Source organism: Pseudophryne corroboree, chromosome 2, assembly GCF_028390025.1.
Source record: "Pseudophryne corroboree isolate aPseCor3 chromosome 2, aPseCor3.hap2, whole genome shotgun sequence".
NCBI lineage: Eukaryota > Metazoa > Chordata > Amphibia > Anura > Myobatrachidae > Pseudophryne > Pseudophryne corroboree.
In genome coordinates, this window is record NC_086445.1 from 814688281 (window position 1) to 814703656 (window position 15376).

At 45.2% G+C, this 15376-nt stretch overlaps 1 protein-coding gene across 1 annotated transcript in view; it reads left to right on the forward strand.

Annotated features, from left to right (window-relative positions):
- The window catches only part of LOC135049799 (EF-hand calcium-binding domain-containing protein 4B-like), a 227427-nt gene that overhangs the window by 119049 nt on the left and 93002 nt on the right, over window positions 1-15376 (forward strand). Inside the window, exons 7-9 of the mRNA XM_063955674.1 lie at window positions 6491-6586; window positions 7678-7859; window positions 13302-13347. Of these exons, the coding sequence (XP_063811744.1) occupies window positions 6491-6586; window positions 7678-7859; window positions 13302-13347 (324 nt within the window). The remainder of the gene's footprint in view (window positions 1-6490; window positions 6587-7677; window positions 7860-13301; window positions 13348-15376) is intronic.

The window sequence follows — 15376 nt, forward strand, 5'->3', positions numbered from 1 at the left end:
CACACTTTACCGTTCCAATCGTAGTCGATGTGGATCGTAAAGTATGGAAAAGTTCCCCAACAGAAAAAAAAGTTAAAAAACTCATGTCGACCTTTTCATGTGTCGACCTTTTCATGTGTCGACCATTTTCATGTGTCGACCATGTGTCCATGTCAACCATGTCAATGTCGACCAATAGTGGTCGACCTAATGACTGTCGACCATAACATGGTCGACCATGTGAATGGATACCCCTGGTACCGCTCAGCCTGTGCTGCAGCAAGCAGTGGTGCTCCTACTGCTGCTGCTGGACTGTGAGGACCTGTCCATGAATGCTGATGCTGCATGCTGCAGATGGCTGAATCTCATGAGCCTGACCCACCTGCTGTTGTCACACAGTATAGCTGGAGACCTGCCATTTCACTGCGGGCTCCGGTCCCTGTAGACTGCCCGAAAACACTATATAATTCTGTAGGTCGTGTTTTATAGATAATATATTGTATATATCCGGGCAACTGGGATGAACTTATGCCCCTGCTTGACATGCAGTCCTGGTGGACTCCAATTTCCAGCCATGCACACAAAGCACCACACTCCACAGACTTTTTTTTAAAGTTTGTAGGCACAACCATAAGACTAAGTACAGATTGTACTGAAGAGTTTGATTACAACACTGCTTTATTTAAGTCAATGTTCTACAACATACAGTAGTCAATCTACTGCATCTGTGTTTTAATCTACAGAGATGCAAGTTATGAAGAAGCTCAGCTCTTACATAGCAGCAGTGCCTCCCTACTAGGATTACACCATTGTGGACCCATCATGGTAATGAGCAGCTGCGGCTCCTACCTGGGTTTAGGCATGTGGGTGCCGCTGTCCGTGCTGCCTCATCCCCGCTGTCTGACGTACTGTACTGCCAGTCACAGTGAAGCCAGTGCAGTCTATGGACTGCATCTGGCTTCACTTAAACTGAGCTGGGTGGCGGATTGTACCAGAGGTGGCTGCAGTCCTGCAGTCCATAGGTGAAATACACCACTGGTAATGAGGCTGCACATCCTTTTGACTCACTCCAGAAATAGGCTAGGAAAGTCAATGTAAACTCAGTAACATAGTAACACAGTATCTAAGGTTGAAAAAAAGACAATTTGTCCATCGAGTTCAACCTATTGGTGGTCTCCTATGCAGTTTCCTTTTAAGACTAATTTTGCCTCATGCTGATGTCAGCCATTTTGTTTTAATGACAGACGTTTTGTTTTAATAACTATAGTGCGTGACTAAGCACCATAATATCCTTATCCATTAGGAATTTATCTAACCCATTCTTAAAGGTGTTAACTGAGTCCGCCGTTACTACTTCCTCAGGCAGGGAATTCCAAACACGTATTTGAAAAACCCCTTTAGCCACATAGTACGGAATCTCCTCTCCTCTAACCTAAGCGAGTGCCCACGTGTCCTCTGAGCTGATCTTATCAAAAACAGGTCCCAAGTATGCTCTGGGTATTATCCCCTTATATATTTGTAGATGTTGATCATGTCCCCTCTCAGTTTCCTCTTTTCCAGTGTAAACATGCCTAGCCTTGCAAGCATTTCCTCATATTCCAGATTCTCCATTTCCTTTAATTAGTTTGGTCGCCCGCCTCTGAACCTTTTCATTCTCCAGGATATCCTTTTTGAAGTATGGTGCCCAAAATTGTACACAGTATTCTAGATGTGGCCTCCCTAGTGATTTACAGTATATAATGGTAGTATAACACTCTCGTTCCTTGCATCAATTCCCCGTTTTATGCATGCTAATATCTTATTAGCCTTTTTTGCTGCAATCCTACTTTGGGTACTGCTACTTAGTTTGCTATCTATGTAAATACCCAAGTCTTTTTCCAGTACAGAATCCCCTAATATTACCCCATTTAGTATGTAGGTGTTGTTTTTGTTCTTGCTACCACAATGCATTACCTTACACTTGTCGGTATTGAATCTCATTCTCCATTTAGCTTCCCATGCGTCTAGTTTCACTAAGTCGTTCTGAAGAGACTCGGCATCCTCCTCCGTATTTATAACTTTACACAATTTGGTATCGTCTGCAAAGATTGATACCATGCTCTCTAGACCTACTGTTAGGTCATTAATGAAAATGTTAAACAATAGTGGTCCAAGTACAGACCCACCACTTAGCACTTCAGTCCAATCTGAAAATGATCCATTAACCACAACACGTTGCTCCCTATTAGCTAACCAATTTCTGACCCAAGTGCATATTGTGCTCCCTAGCCCTATTTCCTGTAGCTTATAGATAAGTTGCATGTGCAGAAAAGTATTGTAGAAAGCTGTGTAGAAAGCTTTGGCAAAGTCTAAAAAGATTATATCCACCTCCTTACCCTGATCAAGGTTCGTACTTACTGTTTCATAAAAGCCAAGTAAGTTGGTTTGACATGATCTACCCTTAACAAATCAATGTTGGTTCTTTTTAATGATCTTATTGGCATCAAGGAACTTCTGAATATTATCCCTTAGAATACCTTCCAATACTTTCCCCACTATAGATGTAAGACTAACTGTTTTATAATTACCCGGTTCGGCTTTACTGTCCTTTTTGAATATTGGCACCACCTACGCTATATGCCAGTCCTTGGGAACCATACCTGATATAACTGAATCTTTGAACATCAAAAATAGTGGTCCTGCTAGTTCAGAATGAAGCTCCATAAGAACCCTTGGGTGAATTCCATTGGGCAGGTGACTTATTAATCTATAAAATTTCTAATCGGTCACAGACTACCTCCTCACTTAAAAAAGCATTTAGCAGTGGGACATTATTTTTGTTGAGATTGTGTGCTAGACCCTGCATTTGGTATTCTCTGGTAAATACCGTTGAAAAAAACTCATTTAGTTTGTTCGCAATGTCATTATCATTTTTGATTAAGACCCCCAACTTATCTTTTAAAGGGCCTATACTCTCCTTCTTTAATCTCTTGCTGTTGATGTATTGAAAAAATTTGGGGGGATTTGTTTTGCTTTCCTTTGATACTAGTTTTTCAGTTTCTATTTTAGCCGCTCTAGTTTATTTTTTGCATATTTTGTTACAATCCTTATAATGCTGAAATGACTCAGCATTCCCTTCAGATTTGTATTTTTTGAATGCTCAACTTTTTTTGCCTGTTAGTTCCTTTATCTATTTGTTAAGCCACATTGGTTTGGGATTTTGAATACTTTTTTTGCTGCTTGTGGGAATAAATTTGCGAGTATTTTTAACTAGCAGTGATTTTAATACATCCCATTTCTCTGGAGTATTTTTTTCTTGATACAGAATCTCCCATTCAATGTCCCTTAAAGCTTCCCTCATCATGGCAAAGTTGGCTTTGCTAAAGTTTTAAGTCCTAGTTGAGCCATTATAGGACTGCTTATGAAAACTGATATTGAATGTGACGATATTGTGGTCACTGTTTCCTATGGGCTCCCTACTATAATATTTTATATCAATTCCCCATGGTTTGTTAATACCAGGTCTAGGATTGCATTGTACCTAGTTGGTTCCTCGATTAATTGAACTAAGTAGTTATCATCTAATGTGTTTAAAAACTTATTGCCCCTAGCAGTATCAAATGAATAATTTTTCCAGTTTATCTCTGGATAGTTAAAATCTCCCATCACTACTATGTCACCTAATCCTGCTGCTCTTTCAGTTTGTTTCAGTAACAATTCCTCATCAGACACATTAATACCAGGCGGCCTGTAGCATAACCCCAATGCTAACTTTTTTATTCCTTTACCCCCGCATGTTATTTCTACCCATAACATCTCAGCAGAAATTACAGTCCCCTCTTGAATATCTTCCCGTATATCAGGTTTTAAAAATGGCTTTACGTAAAGACATACCCCTCCTCCCCGCCTCCCCGTTTATTATGTCTGTCTCTCCTGAACAGCGTATAACCCTCTAGATTAACTGTCCAGTCGTGAGTTTCGTCCCACCAGGTTTCAGTAATGCCTATAATATCATACTGTTTGCTTGCTGCAAGAATTTCTAGTTCCCCCTTTTTACCTGTGAGGCTTCTAGCGTTTACATACATACAGTTTAGATAAGTATTTCGCCTTGTGCTAAGGACATCATTCTCTTCATGCAGCGACAGTGACCCGTACTCGTCGTTAGTTAGGGTTATGCTAAAACCTGTTTTAATACCCATGTAAGTTCGTTTGCCAGCTGCTCTTTCCCTCCCCCCTACTCTACCCCATTTTGTTCACTAACGCCATCCCTGCTATTCTCACTGGATGACCCATAATTTCTTGCTAAACCCTCCCCCCAGGCACCTAGTTTAAAATCTCCTCCAACATTCTAAACATCCTTCCCCCCAGCACCGCTGTCCCCTCCTCATTCATGTGCAATCCATCACGACAAAAAAGATGGCGCCTGACTGAGAACACAAACCCCTCGTTCCTGCACCAATCCCTAAGCCACACATTAACCTCCCTAATCTCCCTCTGCCTCCCTGGGCTAGTGCGTGGCATGGGTAATATTTCGGACAATATTACCTTAGATGTCCTTGCCTTATGTTTCTTGCCTAAGTCCCTATAGTTTTTCTAAAGGACATCCCACCTTCCACTAACTTTGTCGTTGGTGCCAACGTGCACCAAGACCACCGGGTCACTCCCAGCCCCTCCCAACAATCTATCTACCCGGTTTGCAATGTGACTCACCCGAGCACCTGGGAAACAACAGACTGTACGGCGATCACGGTCCCGGTAGCAGATTGCCCTATCTGTCTTCCTGATAATGGAATCCCCTACTACCACAATCTGACTAGGTACCACACTATCTTTTTTCCCAACTGCGCCAGAGGGATCGCTCCTCTGGTTGCTAGAAGGAAAAATCTCCTCCGGCACCATCATTTCCTCACTACCATCCACCGAATCCTCATCCAATCGGACAAATTTATTTGGGTTTGGTCGTTCAGAGATGTCGAGCCTCCCCCTATTTTTCTTCCTTCTAACTGTGACCCAGCTTGCTGCCTGGTCTTCCTCATCTACCGGTGACCCCTCCCGCAACTCCTCCACCGTTCTATCTAAGCCTTGCTCGAGAATGTGAATCTCCCTCAGCCACGTAACAGTTTGCTCTAGATCAGTTACCTGGGCTTCCAGGGCAACCATTCGAACACATCTCGTGCAGATGTAATTACACTGGGACGGTTGCTCCAGGTACGCGTACATCATGCATGACATGCACTGAGTGAGATCCCCAATCTCAGCCCCACCCATATTGCTTGTAAGGTCTAACTCCCTGTTACCTTCACAAGAAAATGAAGAAGCAAAACAATTCAAGCAATGCAATACAGTACTATAGCCTAGCTGTGACTAGAAAAATATACAACAGTAGGACAGTCATTGAAAAAAAAAAAAAAAAAAAACCACTCACTTATACAATACTGAAGTTCGGCTTATACTTATCTATCCTTGTGCGCCCCTTGAACCTCCTCTTTTATGCAGCAGTAGTCCCTGGCACCCCCAATGGCAGCAGCAATGGCAGCTTACTCCGTCCTCTCCTCTGATGGCTGCAGCAGCAAACTCTGTCCCCTTGTGCAGCTCAGCAGTAGGTTCTGACCCCACAGGCTGGCTGTGTTGGCAGCAATTTGCAGCAGCTTCACCGGGCAGTACCTAGTACACACACACACAAAAAACAAAACAAAAGCAAGACAAAAACAAAACATGCAGCCCCACGCGCCCAAAAACTCAGCCCCACACACACACACACACTCAGAATCTCTGCCCCTCACACACTCAAAATCTTAGCCCCTCACACACACGCAAAGTCTTAGCCCCTCACATACACAAAGTCTTAGCCCCTCACGCACACAAAGTCTTAGCCCCTCACACACACAAAGTCTTAGCCTCTCACACACACAAAGTCTTAGCCCCTCACACACACAAAGTCTTAGCCCCTTACACACACAAAGTCTTAGCCTCTCACAGTCACTCAATTTACAGCACCTCACTAAAAATGCAGCCCCACTCAACTTCCACAGAGAGCGGTAGCGGCAGCTGTTACTATTGCTGCGCGCTCTGCTCTGGTCCCCTCACCGGCGCACCCTCTACCCCCCTCCGGTACCCAGTACCTGACTGACCCGATCCAGCCCCCCTTCTCCGGCACCTCCGCACACCCCTCCTCCCGCGCTTCCGACCTTCCTACCCCACGTGCACGTTCGATTACACTTCCGGTTCCTGTTTCGGTTTACAGTGCCTCCTCCTCCTCCTCCTCACAATTGTGAATCATGCACATGTTAGTTTGTGTCATCATCTGTCAATACAATACAATGAGCTGTCAGTAGCTTCTATAGGATGATTTATGTTTGCTTGCCCCATTATTTTAAGACAATTAACATATTAACCACATTTTTAGCATCAGTGTCTATGTTCTGGCAAACTCCACTGGGTAAATGATGAGATTTATAGGATGACCCTTCACAAGTGTGTTCTACAAACCTTATCAACTGTATCGTAATAGTGTTGATGATTTCCTGACTAGAGTCATGTCCGGAGCAGTATCCACAATCAAGAAATGAAAACTGTGATAGACGTGAAAAATAAAGAGGTACATCAGCTGGTTTCTGTTCAAAATGAGGTAAGAGATCAGCACATAATAAATTTAAACTATATGTAATGCAGAGGTTCCCAAACTGTGTGCCGTGGCTCCCTGGGGTGCCTCGGGACATTTGCAGGGGTGCCCTGGGTTGGTGGTCCAGGATCAATTCAAATTATTCATGGTCAATATAATAGGAAAACCAGTGCTGGTGGCTGCCAGTCATAAAATATGTGGTCAAACAGAAGCAAAAAATTCTAATATTCTAGGGCGCCGTGATTCAAAAAAGTTTGGAAACCACTGATGTAATGTATTATGGGAATTGTAAAAGTAGATTTAAGAATAAAACATTGTATTGAAAGAAAGGTATATACTAATTGAGATATAAATGAAAATTCTGCTGGAAAGAGGATGCTTTTCTCTGCAAACATTACACAAGTGTTTCGGTTAGATTACACGTCTTGATTACACGGCGGACACTTTTTTTTCAAATGGTGTCTATTTGTGGCTAAATAAAACAACACTAAGCAAGGGAAAAGTAGGAGCACTTTGTTTTCAAACTAAAAATGTGTATTTATTACAGATTGGAGATATTGCTCTGTGATCACAATACTGCACGTTATCAGTTTTACTGTAGTTTTTTTTTTTATCACCATCCAACTATTATATGATATGGAGATATCTGTTATACTCCCTCCATGGTGCATTCGCGGGGTACTTAATATTTCAGGATTTGCCCCCAAAACGACTGTTTTGGTGGAATATCCCACAAATATTTTTCTCACCATTGGCATTACTTTATATGAAGAGTTTCAGTCTTCAAATATGTTAATTAGTGATATTGATATTTGGTTTTAATTAATATTCATTGCCTACATAAGCCACAAACTACATTACCTCTAAGTCTCTTTGTTATTAACCAGTTTTGTTCTATTACTGATGTTCCAATTGTAAATAGCAATGGAATAAGATGCGCTATATAAGAAACTGAAAATAATAATAATAATAATAATAATAATAATTATATAAGCCTACAGTATTTGTTTATTTAGAGACCAATGTGCCCTTGGCATATGCAAGTCATGTTGGTGCTTTATGCCATGTGCTAGAATATTTTGTTATTCTACCTACAGCTGGAAAGAGAGCTACATAATCTACAAAGCACAGAGCAGGTAACAAAATCAGAGAATGAAAAGCTGAAACGCACAAACCAGGATTTGAAACTTCAACTGGAGAAAATACGAGACCAGCTGTCCGAAGCTCAAGACTGTCTGAGTGAGATGAAAGAAAAAGTGATTCAACATGAAAATAAACAGTAAGAAAAAAAACAGTTGCAATAATAACACAACATTTTTATTTTCAAGAATTTGCATAACACTGGGTTGATGGACAAATGATAGATGGATGATAGATGTGATAAAGGTGCTGGGCTGCCCACAGAGTAATGTAACCTGGGTTACCACAAGGCCACGCCCCTCCCCTCACCATGAGGCCAATCTCTTAAACTGAAGTAAACAAAGGCTTCCCACAAAGCCACGCCTCCTCCACGAGGCCACGCCCCATTTGCATTTAAAATGCCTGTGGGGGAACTATATATGCATCGGGGGCCTATTTCACGCATACCTCCCAACATGACCCTCTCCAGGAGAAACACAATGCTCTGCTTCTGGACTTTTTTCTTAATGTATGATTGCCGGCACTTGTGTTGAACAGGTTAATGCATAAGAAACTGTTTCAGCACAGGTGACGGCAATCATAAATTAAGAGGGAAGTGCAGGAGAAGAGCTTTGTGTCCCTCCTGGAGAGGGTCATGTTGGGAGGTATGTTTCACGTTCTGTAGGAATAGTGGCACATGCTGCAAAATACCATTGTTCGCGGTCACACACAGAATATAGGCATTCTGCATATAATTTTATTCAGCGTAAGCTGCTCGTGTATCCTATTCGTATAACAATGCGAATAAGATGCATTTTTTGCTTTTTAGCAGAATCTGCAATCCATACTGAATAACTCCATTAGTACATAACAAATTCCAGGACAGATAAAGTAAAAACATTCCTTCACCCTCTTTATTAATTGTAACTGTGGCCGGAGAGCCCCAGCCACGAGGGAAATGGCCGCCGCAGCACTGAAGGGGTTAACCCCTAGTGCCCGGCGCCATTTCAAAAGAGAATGGGCGCTTGGCGCCAGATTTAAAAACATATTGTGGGCGCTAGGCGCCGTGTTTTATTAATGTTAAAAAATGTATTTTTAACTGTGCCGTGGTCCCGGACCCCTCCGGAGACCACGGCAGTGAGGACAGCCCCCGGCGCGCTCAGCAGAGTGTGCACGCCGGGGGAGAGGACAGCCGCCGACCGCTGGAGTCCGGGAGCTCCGCTCCCGGCAGTGGTCAGTGCAACCTCGGGCGCACCAACTGTGTGCGCTCCGGGGAGAAGGGTGAGCGCTGCTGCTGGGAGCTCGGCTCCCGCTGCAGTGCTCTCTGTATGTGTCGCCGCTGGGGGCCGGGAGCTCTGCTCCCGGCGCCTCAGCCCAGCACGGGTGGCCAGCCGCGGCAGCCGGGACGAACGTCCCGGGCTGCCGGGCGGCAAGGGGGGTGCACCGCACACGGGGACCGGGCTAGCCGGCTCCCTAGCGGCGTGGGTGCAATTAGGCTGGCGAGCAGGCTGATGAGCGCTGGGGTCCGGGAGCTACGCTCCCGGCGCCTCAGCTCTGCAACAGAGCCAGAGTCACGGCGGCCGGGACAAGTGTCCCGGGCCGCCGGGCTTCAGTACAGGGGGGTGCGCCGCTGCGTGCAGCGAGGCCACAAAGCGAGTGCCCCACTGGGGGGACAGGGAGAGCCAGCTCCCTGGACCCCAGTGGCAGGCATTACAGGCAGGCTGGAGGATGGGGGGAAGCCAGCCCCATACCTCCAGCACTGAGAGAGCCCTAGCAGCCAGGCTGCAGGGCTAGGGGAGCCAGCACAGACAGTATTCCACAAACCAGACATTGTTTAAATGTAGAAAGTACAGTGTGTTGTAAGGCACTGCAGTGCCTAGGTATGTGGAGCCTGTGCAGGCTCAGAGTGTATTGAAATGTATAACATGTACAGTGTGATTTAAATGTAATGTATTTAAAGGTAAATTGCACTTACTTGGTTGTGTGTCCCAGGAGGGGGGAATCCATGGCTGTGCAGGCTGATGGATTCTCCCAGACCTTTTCCCCAAAAACGGAATGCTTTCCCATCCAGCCTCACACTTCCAAGGGGCACAGGGGGAGAGAGACGCAGCTCAGCTATGAAACAAGCTGAGTGGTTTCTTGGAGCTCCATGGAGAACACCCGTAGTGGCCAAGAGACCTGGACCGGGGAGCCAGGCTGCCCAGCTCTGGAGCCCAAATCCAGGCTGCAGCCAGTGGGCTGGGTCCCGGGCAGGTTTCTGGAAGTCAGTTTAGGAGGGAAAACTTTCCCCCAGCCAGACTGAACGGCACCGGGGAGTATCCTGATTCTCCAAGGTGGGAGAGTCAAAGGAGACCGACCACTCCCCACTGTCCATAGGGGACAATGTTAGCCGTGCATGAGACCAAGGCATGCACAGCTCATGGGTAAACATTGATTGGTTGTGCACCACAGGGCTGGCTTACCCCCTGTGGTAAGGGGTCTTGGAGAGGGATAAAAGGAGGGCAGTTGGCCCATAGGAGAGTGTATTATTCCATCTTATTCTGCTGAAAACATCTGATTGTATGCTGTTACCCCTAGCAATAGGGAGGAGCCTTTTTAAAGGTTATTGAGCAATAAACTTCTTTGCCTCAAGAAGACTGCTTCATCTTGTGACCAACATGGTTAGGCCAAACCTAGCCCCGTCCTCCGGCTGTCCAGGGAAGTACCTAGCGTCTCCAAGCTCCGCCTTCCGCCAGCTACCGGTAGAGGCCTAGCAAGTGGCTAGTGGGGATTCGTCAGCACCACACAGCTGTGGTAAGGCAGTGCGTCGGCACATACAGAGCAGAACCATGGTTCCAAACGCCACGGCAGGTTAGGAGTTTGGTGGTGGCAGCGAGAACCCGCCCACAGCACAGTGGGTGGAGTCAGTAACAGGCGGTTACTGACGGTAAGCGGGAATCCCCTATGTGGTCAGGCCTCGTGTGGCTTGACCTTCCATTCTGTGCGCAGCCAACGGGACGCGAAAGCGGCGAGTGCTTTCGTACGGTACCGTCCTGTCACAGTAACTATTATTGCTTTCGTACAAAATGATAAAGGCACATTGGGGCCGTCCTTATTCTGTGTCAGTTTTGTGTGCTTCAGTATTGTTGTAACAGCATAACAATGCCCTTTCCATACAAGGTGCCCCTAGTTGATACAAAATGCATCCCACTGAACAGTTCTTTTGTAGTCCAAAAATGGCTGCAACATGCACTTTTTTTTTTTACCCCTGGATACTCTTTTAAATATCTTATAAAGCAAACAGAAGGTCATTCATTATTAAATGGTGCAATACAAATTGCATGAGTTCACCTAGCCAGTATTCAGACATTCCCCGATACCCTAAGCCAGAGGTTCTCAAACTCGGTCCTCGGGGGCACACACAGTGCATGTTTTGCAGGTCTCCTCACAGAATCGCAAGTGAAATAATTAGCTCCACCTGTGGACCTTTTAAAATGTGTCAGTGAGTAATTAATACACCTGTGCACCTGCTGGGTTACCTGCAAAACATGCACTGTGTGTGCCCCCGAGGACCGAGTTTGAGAACCTCTGCCCTAAGCTCATGTCATCACAATATGGAAGCTTTTGTATCCCCAGAAATAGTGCAGTCTTAGGGCCTAATTCCTGTCTGTACACACTGTTACAATCCTGAGCACTCATGTTTTGTTAGTTATTGTTATGATTTACCTTTGCTTCAGTTTGTGGAACTAGAGGTCACAGCTAGCTCCTGCATAGTTGTCTCCCAGTGCCTCAGCTCCTGCACTCAGCAACTGACTTCACAGGTGTCTGGATTCTGTAATTACAGCTGGTTACCTGAAAACTACTATTCAGCTTGTCAGCCTGCTCAGTCTGCACTGCAGCTGCATGTTATATCAATTACTGGGGGCCTGTCTGGTGCTCACAGCTGATTGGTCCAGCCTGTTCTTTTAAGCCTCTCAATCCCAAGAGGCTTTGCCAGTTATAGCTACTTCATGCAGTGTTCTGCTCTCTGGTTCCTCTCTGTTCTCAGTTCATCTGTCCAGTGGGTTTTGCCTTGTTCCTGCATTGAATTCCAGCTTCGTCATCTTGCTGACGACCTTAGTCTTCCGACTGCCGTTACCCTGTCTGCAAGTGTCTGCACCCCAGTCCGTCCGTGTGCCGCTACCTCCTGTGTCTCTCCTAGAGTTCCTGCTGCTGTTCCATCTCCACGGCCCCAGTGTACCATCTGACCGTGTGTACCCTGCCACCTTCTCCAGTTCCTGTTTGTTCCTGCGTATCCCTGCGGTTTGTCATATACAACACCTCTACCATAACTCTAGTCCAGTTCAGGCATCAAGTGACCCAGACAGGGGGCTGCGACCTGCACGTTGGGAGCCGCAAAGCCCATATCCCCTTGTGGGGTTTCCTGGTGAAAACCTCCCGGCGTGTTAGATTCCGCGCCTCTGTTCTGGGTAACGTCAACCACTTGGTACCTGATCCCAAATTCCGGATTCTGCACCAGTTCCTGACACACAAGCCTACACAGCTGCCATTTTCCAGCCTACAGACTTGCTAATCATCGCAAGTGAAGCTGCCACCCAGAGAAGAATATAGATGCCCACCGGAAGCCATCACAAAGTCCTCAGCAACTGTGTACACATACGCAGCATTGACGCACAGAGGCGTCACTGGGTGTGGTGACACCTGGAGCGCACTCTGTATTATAACCCCCCCTCCAGTGGGAGTCCGAAAAGGGGGCGTGACCTAAGCAGAAAGGGGGCGTGGTCTTGCAGATTTTTTTTCTTTTTTCTCTCTGTGCTCCGGGGGCATGTCCAGCTTCCCCGAAGATGCTGGCTACCCTCGGAGACTGCTCAGCGTGCAGTGCCGGCTCTTATCTGTGACAGGAGCCGAGTGCTGCAGGGGTTTATCTCACTGCAGCACTCGGCTCCTGTCACTGCAGAAGAGTTGGCACTTTGGTGTAACCCCTTCAGAGGAGGACACCCGGGTGTGGGCCGCACCCCCCGCACCTGCCTTCCGATGCCACTGCTGACGCAATAACGATGAACATCAACTCCCTGAGTGAGTCTTTGACTATGCAAACTGGCCACAGCAGTAGCAACGCTGGCGTTTGGTTTCTCTGTCTATACGATCGAATCTCTATGCACATACAGATCTGCAAACGTTCCTGACACACCTGCATTTTTACCGCCACTCACTATTACCTTCCACAAACTGTCCCTTCCAGTCAATCACTCTGCGTTGAAATTCTCACTGCGCGTAGCATTGCAAAAGTACCTTATCGTGTGCGCTGTGCGATCATGGTACATGCACGGTCTACCGCTATTCGCTCAACTGTGTGAACATTGGCATTATGTACAAATCTGAATTAGTTGTAAAATGCATGTCCTTCTTGCACCTGTTTTCATGCAAATGTACCGCATCACAAAAGGGTGTGTGCTTTATACAGGGCTGCAGTTTTGTACTTTTGGAAATTACCATTAGCCTTAGTTGCAAAAGTAACATACACAACTATTGACCAAAAGACTTAAAATGATACTAGTCTATAATCTAATGATTTGGATATCTCCTACATGCACTGAACTTGTGAAATATTTGCTTTACTTAGGGAGACAGCAGATAATGGAGAACCAGAGAGCATTTCAAGCACACAGGTATTGCTTTATCATCTTGCAAACTGTATTAATGAATAACTTATGCAGCAGGCGTATGTCGGACATAGCAAGTGTTTATTATTCTTGTGCCTCATGATAATGAAGAGATGGAATAGAAAAAGTATAGAGATAGCATAGCAATGTAGCTACACAATGTCAGCGTACATGCTAATATCACATTACCCTATGTATAATGAAGTGTAATAAGAGAGAATAATATCTTGATAGTGTTGATAAATATTAAAGGTGCATGTTCCACACAGTGGCATAAGTCCCAGAGACAACAGAGGCATTTGCTGCCGGGCTCCAGCTGTCAGAGGGGCGCAAAGAAAGAAAGACCAAAGGGGCATCTGAACTAGAATAGATTACTACTTGATTAACCTACTTGGGGTCAGTTATGTAAGTCTGCCAATTGCTATCATCTGTGACAGAAACCACCTGCCTTTGTGTGATCGCTACAGATGGCAAACAGAGGCAACTACACCCCCCCCCCCCCCCCCCCCCCACCGTCCCCAGACTCTTGTGAATCTAGCCAATGATAGTCTGGGGGCAGGCTTAGGAGAGTGAAGCTTAATAGCGAGTCCCTGGTTCTGCACAGGGCTGTGATATAGAGCACCGCCGCTGAGCCCGGATACACAGCCAGCACATATATTACATACATCTTCACACAGTGGGGTGAGGCAGGTGAGACAGAGCCTTTCCTGTCATACTTATGTTTAAACCAGAGTTTTGATTAAATAAAGTATATGAAAAATACTAATAATTTGTTTGAAATATCTTCTTTGCATTATTCTAATTTTTATAGCCCAATCTCTGGAGTAAAAAGTCTATGGAAAATGAAGCAGTGCCTCACCTGATTATCTTTTTAGCACATCTCTGATCAAAACTCACCAAATTCCCAGGAGTTTATACTGCTGCTCCTGTGTATAATGCCCAGATGTACGCTTTGGCTCATATATTGCATGGAATTCTGGCTCTGGGGTTAGCCAGTGCCTCCTGAGCCATTTAGCTCACCGCACTTCCCTGTCTTCACATGCATGTTTATATGTGCTAGCCCCCTCCTTTTTTTTATATTTGCAAAAAAAGATGAATACATGCTCTTGTCAGAGCGTCATGTTTTAAATTTTCTCTATCTTTGTGCTAGAGAAAACCATACATTTAATTCAGTTATAGGTTGGTGATGTCCACCATCTCTTACCCAGTTTTAGACTCTCCTTCAGCTGGAGGGGCTGGTTACATGGTAGGTGTGTGCAATCTGTGATACCCACATTCACCCAACTGACCAATACCTTTCTGCTCTCAATGAGAGCATTTGTGTTAAACCAGGCTCACATGTCACATTGCCTGTGCCCGGCCAATTGTTTAATAGACTTGGTCTATAGTTATTTTAGTTCAGTCTCCACTTTATCACTTTTTAAGGCTTAATACATTTGGGCCCTGTTACCTTTGACCGCTGGGATCATGAGCGGCGGTCACATGACCACATCTCCTTGTAAGGTAGGAATATTCAACCCGTGGATGTTATTACCCAAAATGCCTGCATCGTGCATTATGTTTATTTTGTGCTCTACATTTTCTTTATTATGGCTGTGTGGTTTGCCTATTGCTCTGTTACTAAAATCTTATGTATTATGTGCATTGTTTTTGATGTCTGTATAGTGCCATGAGTTCTGTTGGAGAAAAAGTGCTATATAAAATAGAATTAGTATTATTATTATTCCTGCCAGAACTTAGCCCACTATCAGCCTGACTGTCAATGATAAATGTAGTGGAAGGGCAGCAATCAAACATGAGACTGTTGATATTATACCCAGAAGGAGAAGTCCTATTACTGAATATAAATGAAAATTGATTGAATTCTGTGAATGTATCTGAATGGAACATGTCATGGTTGAGCCCCTTATCACTTTATGCCACACAGTAGAGCCCCTTATTCACATTATGCCACACAGTAGGACCCTTTATTCACATTATACTACGCAGTAGTGCCCCTTATTCAAGATATGTCAAACAGTAGTGCCCCTTATTC